General features: G+C 35.4%; 1 protein-coding gene across 1 annotated transcript in view; it reads left to right on the top strand.

Moving 5' to 3' along the window:
* The window catches only part of rg (A kinase anchor protein rugose), a 1091579-nt gene that overhangs the window by 475608 nt on the left and 603160 nt on the right, over positions 1-12811 (top strand). Inside the window, exon 3 of the mRNA XM_075379107.1 lies at positions 9193-9319. Within this exon, the coding sequence (XP_075235222.1) occupies positions 9193-9319 (127 nt within the window). The remainder of the gene's footprint in view (positions 1-9192; positions 9320-12811) is intronic.

Here is a 12811-nt window from a genome sequence, read left to right on the forward strand (position 1 = left end):
GCACCGTAATGTAAACCGATAATTTTTTGCCTGTTTTTGTTTCCTCCACTAAATATAATAAATATTATTAGTAATAAATGATAGTAGTAAACTAATTGTAATAAAATAATTAATTAATTGTGAGCTACGTCTTCCGATACGGTTCGCTGCCGTCTTTTATGCGAGGTGTGAGGCGGGATTTGTCTCCGACAGATCCCCGGGCAAGTATCCAGCTGGCTTTCTGTAGGGACTGTAAGGCTGGCGTGCAATATTAAGCGGGGTAATAGCCTTATACAGTATATGTGGTGGGGATATTACATATCAATTCGGCCGCCGTATATACGACCGGTTAGTATGAATTTTCTGGGTCGTAACTATCTCGGTCCGGGTAATCCTGTCCATAACAGACCGCCGGTATATCTCGATCAGATCGCGCTTGAGCACGACAGAACCTACGAATCATCCGCAGAACATAATCGTATACGTCAGATCGATCGAGACGCTGTCGGCCGCTTTACTGGGGATTTCTTTCGGACTGGGAATTGGCAGAGTCTGATCGGTGCGGAGGTCTTGCGGGAAAATACGCGGTTGAGTCCGTCATCGGAGTCTTTTATCCGAACATGTCAGGAGGTCATACATCAATTATAGAGATGGGCGACGAACCTTCCGCAAAGGTGGCAAGATTAGAAGCAAATCGTCAAACAGCGGCGCCTTCGTTCACAAACCGATATCCGGTGGCTATAAGACCGGTAAATTGGTATTTATCGGAATATAGGTGAAGGGGATATTCTCCCCTTTAGCTTTAGTTCACCTTGGTTCTTCAAATCTAAATAATTTTGGGGAGTCAGGTGCTTCTAGACGGAATCTGCTTGTTTTAATATTGGACTTAATATTGCTTTAATATTTGGAAAAAAGCAAAAAAATCATACAGGATATATTTAAATAGATTTACGAAACATTTCTTGCGCATTATTAGAAAGATGGACCTAGTATCTTCCTCTGATCGATTTTAATCTACCTTCCTGCTATGAAACGTTTGCTGGATTTCATGTCGTTACTTCTTTGGCTACGCCATCATTTTTCCTACTTTTTTCTTTTTGCTTATACAGATTTAGGTCTTTGTCATATAACGTCGATGTTGGATACTGTAGAACCACTGAATCAGTTGTATTTTGGTGATGGCTGACCGATTATTAATCCCGCTAACCTTGTTAACTATTAACCGATACAATTCCTGTCTGGTAAAACCAGGCTTCGTTCTAAAATAAATAAGAATACCGTAAATGGAAAATTTTATTGCGGTTACATTACAATAATAACATTTATGTAAACGGATTTCACCGCTGTTAGAAAAATATAAAGACCAAAATTTACAGAAATAAATTCTAAAACTTATAAAAAAAAGACAATAATTAAAATATTTTGAAAAAAATAATTAAAAAAAATTTTAAATGTCTAGCAGTTTTCTTCGATAGAATTAATGAATTAAGAATGTAAAAAATGTCTTTTTATATCGAGTACAAAGTTTTTCCAGTGAAAGATAAAACAATTTTATTTTTTTAAGAAGAGAAAAGATAATCTATTTTTATAATAGTTCTTTAAATTAATTTACAGTTAAAATTATATTATAATTTATTCATAAATTCATTTGTTTTACTAATTACAAATATATTTTAAAGTAGTAAATGAGATAAAATAAAATCTTCCGTATTTTCCTCTATAAAATATTCCATTCCCTGTAGTTTGCAGTACTTTTAGTTTGGTATTAACAGAATTTCCAGCCCCTGAGACTGTTAAGTCAAACAGAACTGGGACTGTCGTCTGTCAATATTTGTTGTACGACTTTCTCTCTCTTTCTCTAAATTTCACTCTATCTCTCTCCTTCTCCCTCTCTTCCTCTCTCCCACAATCACACACACTCTCTCTCTTCCACAATCTCTCTCTCTCTCTCTTTCTCTCACTCTCTCTCTCTCTCTCTCTCTCTCTCTCTCTCTCTCTCTCTCTCTATCTCATTCTTACTCCCTAAAGTTTCTTCAGAAACCTTTTCTCTTTTAAGTTTGTCTATGTGTGTTTGTTTATATCTATTGCTAGTCTAACGGTATTGCGACGTCACGTATTCAGTACCATATTACACTAAGCTTTCTGAGACTTACCCCCGTTTTTTTTTTTTTTAATTATAATTTTTTGGTGGAGTTAAATAACTTCAGTTAGAATGTATTTTGTCTTTTTTTTTTATTTATCTCATTAGGTATCTAGCTACTGAATTTTATTTTATCATCCTGAAAAGTAATAATAAAAAAAAAATCCATTATATATATATATATATATATATATGAAACCTGCGATATATATATCGCAGGATTCATATATATTCTGATTTTAAAAGATGAAAATCAATAGTATTCTGTTTCCTTCAAATTTTCACTTTTTTGAATTTGTAACCAGTTTAAGATTCCGTAAATTGTGTGGTCGCAGTTTTATTTGTTTAAGTCGGTGCTGACATAGAAACATACAAAATTCGAAATTTAATAAATCTTTCTGTTGCCTTATGAAAGAATTTAATTTTTAATTATTAATTTTATCTTCTTTAATAATATCTTTAATTTTCTTTTTTGTGGCTTCAGGATTCAGTCATATTTTTTTTATTAATTAGATGATTTTATTACGTTAGTAAGTCGCTTTGGTTTCGTATTTGGACGATTCCATCTGCCCGTATGAGGTGTAATAGGGGTATTATTTTCTTTATTTTTTCGTCAGTTATCGTTTTGCCACACACGGTCATTCTACCGGGTCTTTATCTCAAAATTTTACTCAGAATAGTATAACATTTTTTTACCTTTACATTTACTTACTTTCCACTTAATTTCCCATTCTACGTAGAAGTCTACGGTAGCCAGAGTCGAATAACTTTCCTGGTGAAGTCATAAAAGATGTGCGACTGTTTTTCGGTTTTTAAAAATTTTCTTTGTGTTATTACTCCGGATTGTTATTTCATTGTACTATGTATTTTTATACCGTTTTATTTTATGAATAAATAATTTTTTTTATGTAGACGCAGTAATATTTTTAGGTACTTATTCTGTTAACCGTCTAATCTCATTATACTCGTACTTGCATTATGACTCCGACTTCAGACGGATAATAGAGGCGGAACTACATCAGCTATTGTTATTTTTATCAGTAGCCTTTATTTATTTACATTTTTTTTTACGCAGGAGGAGGAAAAATCTACTCACAGACGCCCAACACCCCGCACTACTGGGTGTGAGGTTTCCCGTAGAAGGCGAGGACTCGCTAAATAACCCCCCCCCCCCCTATATCAACATACTCTCCGATACCCGCCGTAATGCATGACTCGGGGCATACTGTGTTCCCGTGGGTTATACAGGACGATTTCAGGAGTCCCACATACATCATCAATCATCAATAGCAGCGACCCGAGGGCCCCGAACTACTTCCACGTGCAGGCTATCCCTATCCAGCGTTCACCGTGCGTTCCGGCAAAACTGCGACTATTGGAACCTCCGTAAAATCTCCGTAGGTCTATTTCTTTTCTATTGTCTTCTTCCAAGGGGGGCCGTAGCACAATCTGGAGCACCACAAATGGAAGGAAACTGCCGGTGGCCTTTCTGAATCCATTGGCGCCGCTGGACAGACGGACTCACCGCGGCAGACGACGTTAACCCCATTCCTTGACAGCAGAACCTTCTGATATCTAACTAAGAGAACGGTTCCAGGAGTCTCCACATATCATCATTAGCACCGACCCAAGGACCCCAACTACCTACACGTATTGGCTGTCCCTTCCCCGTCCTGTCACGTATTCCCACTCACCCTTACACGGCCTTAGATCCAGGACCGTCCGAAACCATGTTCCATACCGTCTGCACTGGTTCCGGTCATGCAGCGTAGTCTGCATGACTTCCTGCGGGGTCTCGAAAATTGACTCCTTCCGGTCTTAATGCTATCCACCGTGTACACTCTAAAATGGTGTGTTCAACTGTGTCCACCTTACCGCAGTAGATGCTTTCCGGGGAAGGTCTTTTCTGAATGGCATAGAGGAAATTCCTGAACAGCCCATGTCCCTTAAGCCATTGAGTCGTCCAGTAATCTATCTCCTCATGCCTCCTCGCTACCCATGCCCGGACATCCGGAATTAGCCTGTAACGCCATCTTCCGGTGCAGGATTAGTCCCGTCTCTCTTACCGGACGTTCCAATGGTCGCCTCTCGCCTCTTTTTTAGTGGTAACGTCAGCTGAACTTCTCCTCTCTTATATAAGCAACGTCAGAGGCGGCAGGCCAGCCACCACCAAAACCATCTCCAACGAGACTGTGTGGTAAGTAGCAGCCACTTTTCGTTGCAGGCCATACAGCTTCTGTCGGCACCTGAAACCAAATGCCTTAATCCAAACTGGAGCGGCATACAAAACTATTGAGGCGACCACGGAAGCTATCGATCTCCTCTTAGACGACCTAGATTTCCCTGTGTTGGTCATCACTCCCGCTATTGCCGAGGCCGTCGAGATACTTTCTTCACTATTTCATCTGTATACATGGTGAATTTCCTACTCTTGTCCAGTATTACGCCACGGTATTTCCTCCTTGTCATTGACCGGATCTCTGTGCAATCGACCTACATGATCACGGTAATCTCCTCGCCAGGTAAGTATGCCATTCACCTCCACCGCAAATTCGTCGATACGCCTTCGGCCTGTCATCGTAATGACGGTTGTTTTATTAGCAGCCAACGTTAGACCTCTGTTCTTGAGCAATTGTCACGTTGGCTCTTTCCCTCAACGTGTTCACATTTCTGGCGGTACCTACGAGGGCTAGGTCGTTCGCGTGGCCTACAGCCACCGCATCCACCGGAAAAACCAATCAAAGCACGCCATCGTAGACAATAGTCCAAAGTAGCGGACTCAGCACGGAACCCTGCGGGACTCGAGACTCATAGGCGGGACAACATCTTCCCCCTCAGTGGAGGCCGTGATGGTTCTACCCTTTAGTCATTCTTTTACCATTCGTACAAGATACGGACTTATTCCTCTCCTTACCAATTCCTCAACGAGGACTTCCCAGGAAACGCTCCCGAAGGCGTTTCTGATATCCAGGAATACTATTATTGGTATTTTCCTTATGTGCCTGGAACCACAGAGAGCATCATCCACGATGGAGAAAACTATCCTTACGGTATCCACCGCCGACCTCCCTTCTCTGAATTCGAATTGGTTCATGATGAAACCTCCCTTTTTTCCAATTCCCTCTTCAGCCTGCCAGCCAACATCGATTCTAACAATCTCCCCTTAGTGTTGAGGAGGCAAATAGGCCGATACCCCATCGGGTTTTCTCCCCGCCTTCCCTCCTTTCTGAGAAGGAAAAGCTGGGCTCTCTTCCATTCAAAGGGGATCATGTGTAACGACATCGTTTAACAGACCCAACACTCTCAGTTGGATGACCTCAAGGAGCGGGAAGTCGTCCGCTACCAGCTCCTTCCAGTTGTTCCTGGTCCTAGGAAACAGAGCATCCATCGCTCTGATGGTCATTTCCTTTGTTATGACAGGCAAACTTGCCGGTCGCCAACTTATATCCGATTCCCAAGGGATCCTCGTTCAGGTCGTGTCACCGTCTCCTCTGCGATTGCAGGATGGTTGGTTTCAGCTACCTACGAGAATCCCTGAGTCCGTCCATGGCAATGTCTGCCTGGTCCATCAATCCCTACGTCTAGCCAATTGATACTAACCTCCTAGCAACCCTACAAGCAGAGTTGAGCTCTGTTATCTCTGACGTCCACTAGTAAGCTGCCTTTTCGTGCGATCTGCGGTGGTTGCCGACGCTTAAACCGAAAATTTCGGAAATGAGGTCTGCAAGTTCCTCGGGCGTAACAACTGGCAGGATTCTGGCCGTAGCTGTCAGAGCCTTCCTAAACCTCAGCTGTTCCAGTAGTCTAATCCTCTTCCGCAGGTGTGGGAAATTCTGAGGCCCCGCTCTAACATCTTCAATCACCAGCTCAATGCACCTGCGGTCGCTCAGTATGTCCCTATCAAGGTCCCGCCAGGCAACAACCCTTCCCGCGACATCCTCCGTCGCATAGGTTCTTCCTACATCTCATAGGAAGGATTGCTGATCTCGAGTTTCGAAGGTGGGATATAACAAGATATATTTATTACTTACATATTACCGTTTAAATTATGAACCGTCGAATAAATCGTATTTTATTAATTACAGAATAAATAAATAATCAAGTAGTAATTTACACGTTTATAAAATACTGTTTTTATTTCTGCTGAGCAATTCATTTGGAAGAATGCTAATAATATTATTATGATTACTATTACACGTATAGTACTGAAGATCGCGGATTCGGGAACGGGCTTGCGAGAGTTTAATAATTGCGCATGCTCAAACCAGCGCTGTTAGTAATTCAAACAACTGTACTTAATTTAGTCGATGTGTGTTGAGATTTTTTATTTATTAGATAAAAGTGTTATCAGCATTCATTGTATTACATATATTCTCACTTCTCAGTTAGTATTATGCTATTTGATTTAATGGAAAACCATGCCTGAGGCTGACGTAACCGAATTAGGCAGGACATGTGAGATGATGTGTTAAGTAAGCATAAGTACAGGCCACTCTGTTTAATATATATATATATATATTATTTCGTGTTGTGCGTGTTAGGTTGAATAGAAATGTTGGGCGGTATTTTAATGGAGGGGAAAACAGACAGACAAACAGACAGACAGGTACAAACATACTGCTACGGTACGATGTACAGACTGACAGACAGATTGAATCGTGATCTAGGTTTAGGTTTGAGTGAAGCACTTGATGGTGCATCACAATTCCTGTAGCATTTCCCCCCTCTCGTACCATTTCTAACTCCCCACCCGCCACTATCAAACGCTTTCTCTCTTTACTGTATTATCCTTCTTTCTTTAACCGTTTTAACATCCTACGTCGTTCTGTCAGATTTCTCTTTCTCTCTGTCTGTGGTGCTTTATTCTCAACTCCTGTTTGTACGGTTTTGATCAATCAATCAAAATGTTTCACCCATTAATATGATTAAATCTGCTTCCTTTCTCTCGTTGCTTATCTGTAGTTATTAATTACGGTACGTTTTATTAAAATGTCCTAAACATGTTGTAGAATGCGTACGGCTATCCATTTTTCAGATTAAATTGTACAAGCGTCACGGATATTTTACATATATTTATTTATTTATATTATAATAAATAAAAGAATAATTACGAAAAAATACAATAAATAGTAATTCTTCCATTATTTATAGAAAAAAAATAAAAAAATAAAAAATTCAAGTATCATCTTAGGATAGATAAGAAATAAAATATATGTTCATCTTCGATACTTTTACATTATATTGAAAGGGGCTATAAAGGTCAGGCCTATTTCTAAATATAATTTATTACGCAGTATTTACTTTTAATTTCAAAATCAGTTCGTGTTAATTGTATTATGTTCGTTTATTTTTTTTTTAATGTGGAAATTGTATAGTATTTTTTTAAAAAATAATTCTGTCTTTAATCTAGGTTCTAGTCTCTGTCAGGCATTTTTACACGCTATAAAATTACATTTTTATGTTTTGTATGAATCTGTATTACGTGACTATTATTAAAAATTTTATTTATTTGCTATAATTTTAGTAGTATGTTATAATTATAATTAAAAACATTGTATTCGTACATATGTAGTAGAAACGACTGTACCACTTTTTATAAGATACACATCGTATTTATCACCGTGATATCCGTTTCTCAATCATCCATCCCAAGTTATAAATAACACAAACAAATTTTTATTTATAAACATTAAGGTTTCTCACGTTATATTGATGATTGTTTATTAAATCGACAATTTGTAAGTTCATGATTTTTACTTTCTAAGTGAATTAGTTGTTTACTATAATTCTGATTATTTTCATTAAAACAATCGTTTGGAATATTATATCTTTCTTTTATTTAGTTATTTCTTTCTGATTTGTCATCCGGTTAAAATTAATTTTGTAGCAAGTTATATATCTGTAGTGCGAAGTATAACACTTTATAATTGTGTTACAATGCCGTATAAATAAATATATATTGTCCTAATTATTCTTGTTATTATTTCGTAGTTTAGTTTACTTTACTTAATAAATTAATGAACATACAATATTATAACAAAATTTGTTTTATTGTTTATCGAAGAGGGAGAAATAGACTGGTGGAAGCTAATCTTTCGTATGTTTTTTGTGTGAAGAGCGAAAATTTTATTTTATTAATAACTTCTGATATTTTTTCAGTCTTTTTTTTTTTATTGAATTATTATTTATTGTAAATTTTTTTACAAGCAGAGGTTGATATTATCAGTAAATCTATATATTTAAATTTTTAAAAAAAGTTAAAAAAAAAGAAAAGGAGATGAAGTCTGATTTGAACCGATGACCTCCCTTCGTAAGATCCAAATATTTAATTTATTAGAATTTTATTTGACTATAACTCTGGAACCGATGAAAATAAATACCCCTGATGTATACCGTTTAAAAGCTGTCAATATGGACTTATTACTGCAGTTAATAAAAGTCAGCGATCCAATTTTTTTTTGATTTTAGGCTTTTTTGGACACTTATGATCCAGTCGATTCCAATCAAAAGGGGAGGTGTACAACTACATGTTACAATAGTCTTAAATACAATATCTCATCTTCCTACGGCTAATCGTTTTTGAGTTATGCGAGATGCATACGTACGTAAGTACAGATGTCACGCTGAAACTAGTCAAAATGGATATTTCTGTTGAAATATGAAAATCGAAATGTTTCGCGATTACAATACTTCTTTACTTCATACAAGGAAGTAAAAATATAATAAGTGTATTTCAGTAAAACTAAAAAGATACACAGAACATATGTACAGTGTAATAAAAAACAAATAAAATTATACATTTTTAAAAATGTAGCTTTTCTAATAATAGAATCAGAATTTCCAAAAATTATCTGAAAGAAATTAAAATTTACTACCCTACTGTTTTTTTTAAATGAATTTAAAAAAATTGTAACAAAAAACTTATCAAGAAAATCGAGTTAAAATTACTGTGCGTTAAAGAAAACAAAAAAAATTATCGATACAAAACATTTTTCTGTTGTAATTTACTGAATATTATTAATCGGTTTATTTTTAAATGTACAATCTTTTATTTATTATTATTTTTGTTTCAGGCGGAGATATGGAGCGTATTCATAGCAATATTACGTAAGAGCGTTCGTAATTTACAAGCGTGTACTGATGTCGGTCTTATTGAACATGTTTTGTTAAGGTTATCGCAGGCAGATTCGGTCGTTGCAGGTAAGTAATTTTTTCTTACTTTCACTTTATTTTTTTATTTACCAAAACTTTTACCGTTTATTATCTTTCGTTTTCTATTTTAAAAAAAATTGAGCTGCATTTGGTAGTATAATTACTATAGAAGTTCGTTTAGCATGCACCGATTAGAAACAACTTATCTTCTGATTGAAATTGATCGATGAAAAATTAGCCGCTTATTTTAAAAATTATTTGTCGTACTTTATTTGATGTTTAATGGAGTTATTGGTGTAAAATAAACAAGGTTGAAAGAACCGCTTTTAAATGAATCGTCCAGTATTAAGTATTTTGGCTTCTTACAAAAAATATTAATGTTCTGCCTCCGTTATTAAAAATTACACGGCTCGATGTGATAATCTAAATTATTATTTACGATACGTCGTGTGACAGGAAACGGTTTAACCGATCGACTGTTGATCGAATCTGACTTTGATAGCTTATTTTTATTTTCGTATCGCTGAGATGATAAAATTAAAAAAAGAAAATATTTATTATAAATGTGTGTACTGGAATTATGCAATCTTGTAAAATTTTAACCAGGATATAAAAATAATTGCATTATTTTTTTATCGAGACAGTTATCTGTTATATTAATCTTGCATTTTCTGTACCTGAATTGTACGCTTCAAGTTTTAAATCACCTCTTGTTTATTTTATTATTATCTTTTTATTACGTATTCACGGTTACATATCACCAATATTTGTCTTCTTTTTTTAACTCTAATCCAATTTGTTACTATTATTTTTATTTAACTATTTTCATGTTACGATCTATTTTAAGTTAATAATGTTTACGTACCGTTTGTTTTGTACATTTTACGCACCAAGTATAGCTTCAACGAATGATTTGTAGCGTGTATGAAAATGCCGTGGCTGATCGGAATTCGAACCCGGGACCTCCGGATGAAAGGCCGAGACGCTACCGCTCGCGCCACGGAGGCCGGCACATACCGTTTGTTATACGTATATTACGCGACGAAATGAAAATATTTCTTTGGATAAAATGACTTCCTCTCCTCTACCCCATCCGGATTTTGGTGTGTACTATTGCTTCTTTCAAATTCTTAGATATAAAGCTATTTTTTGTCTTGTTATTGACGCGGTTAATACTGTCTTTAAAAACCTTCTTTTTTCTTAAATTTACATTTTTGAAATGTTCCAAACGAGATTTTTTTTAACAAGCATCCTTTGGCTGGTAATGTTAAAATCATAAAAAATGAATGACAAGTTAGAATGAAATTGTTAAAGAGATCAAATTTTAGTAGGACATCCTTTGTCGTGTTTTAAAAAGCCGACATGTTCGTTACGTATATTTAAAAAGAGAATTTATTTTTATTTGGAATGAAAAATATTATTTTACTGACGTACAAATACGTATGAGATTCCTGGAATGTACTGCGATATGATTTTCCAGGGAGCTGTCCAGGACTCTGTTCGCCAGTTACCGAGTAGAGAAATTTAAATCGGTTTTAATAATACATGGAATTGATTAAATTTTAGTTTACATTTTTGCTATGTTTAATTATACACCCGCAAAATTTTACGTGGTAGTTTCTACACTAAACAATTATTATTTACTTCGTTCCTTCTGCATTACAAATATTGACTCTTTTGAAATAGAAAATATAAAATAACATCGTGAGAGATTTGAAATCTATATTGTATTATGATATTGAGATCTATATTAGTTAAATTTTTAAAATAATTATGAAATTTTTTTAAAATCCAACTACATCTTAAAAACATTAATTTTTTCTCCCGTATTAATAAATCCAATCGATCCTGACATAATTTTTTGAATTTCCAAAAAAATGTAATTTAAAGCTTTTTAACAAAATTTTTTGATTATTTAGGATAAAATTCTTACCTACCAGATTGATTTAATCAATTTATTATATATATATTTTTTTAAATAAATAAATAATAAAAAAATTAATTCGTAGAGGTGAAGTTATTATGTCAGAAAAAATGGTAAATATAAAGAAAAAATAAATCAATAAAATCGGTTTCAAAATTTGTTTTAAATAAATATATAGGGTGTCCCATAAAGAACGCAACTTTTGAGTGTATAATAAGATACAAATTTATTGCAGATCTTTCACAATTTATTGCATGCCATTCTGGAAATTTTCAATTGTTGTTAACGTCGGTGAGTAGATTTCACCGGACTTATCAATCACGATGGCGATGCTTTCCGCAAAACGACTAACACGAGGGTTTAATGTTCGCGACCTACATAATGACCAACAAATCCTTTATTAGGTTATTTTTTTACATATATATGACCAAACAATCGTTATTACTTGGTCCGTTTCATACGGACTATAATTACTTTTAATACGCGAAACCCTTTGCAATGATTGAACATTAACTTAAACCTCTTCAAAAATTATTCCTTTTGAACTAAGCCGCATTTTGATATCATTGTTTTTCTATAACACGGCTGGAATTCTTTTCGTTTTATGATAAGAAGCGTTGTCGAAGACAATAACCGAATTCTCTTCTAAAGGACATAATACGCCGCTAAACTATTTCTAAATAATTCAAATTCGTGTAATTTTTTTACGAATCGCGTTTTTATCAAAATCTCACTTTTTTCTCAATTGACCTGCGCGGTTTTGTTTTCTTTGGAGACGGTAATTCATTAGTAGATTCGTACTCGAGAATCACGTTGTACACTGAAGCAGAACAACTTCTACTTACGTTAGCAGTTTATTAACATCTGAAATCAACGCCGTTTGATTATTCTGTAGTTTGTAAGTATTATTCTGCTTTTGTAAGCATTTAAAATGATGTGTTTTTTCGCACGACTTAAGGGCTTTTTTTCGCCGCCCACAAATCTTTATATATAAAAATGTTAAGTTCGTTTGTGTACGCTTCAAAATCTCAAAATGTTCTGCACGGATTGAGCTCAGATTTTAGCACGATATATAACCCGCATCGAAGATTGTTTTTATCTATTTTTCGCATCAGTCACATACCCGCGACCGCGAGAAAAATGTTTTTTTAACGGTCAGTTGTGTACCAGTGACCGCGCTATCTGCCGGAAGCTAGGGGAACACTCGCCATACTATCTAACGACAACCGCACATGTGAAACAATACCTGTTCCCAATTACATTGTTTATTAACAAAAAAAAAGTATCCACTTCCATCTGATTCAGATTATTATACAATCTGATTTAAATATTCACTTTAATCGAGGTACTTTTGTGTAATCGTGTCGTGATTGAGCTGCGCCTTTCATCAAGCTCTGAATTTATTAGAAAACGACCAACAGTGGGATATATGTATTAATGACGCGTGAAACAAACCAATTAATGACGCACATCCAAACCAAATTCGCAATTATATTGACCGCTTGCTTCTTTTCATCTCCCACAGAGTTATGGGAAAGATATCGTTCGTATATGGCTGAGGATATTTTGCATAGAGTACGCCTAGAAAATACCAATATGACCGTGGAATTTACAGA

Source organism: Lycorma delicatula, chromosome 11 (assembly GCF_047948215.1).
Source record: "Lycorma delicatula isolate Av1 chromosome 11, ASM4794821v1, whole genome shotgun sequence".
In the NCBI taxonomy this organism is placed as follows: Eukaryota; Metazoa; Arthropoda; class Insecta; order Hemiptera; family Fulgoridae; genus Lycorma; species Lycorma delicatula.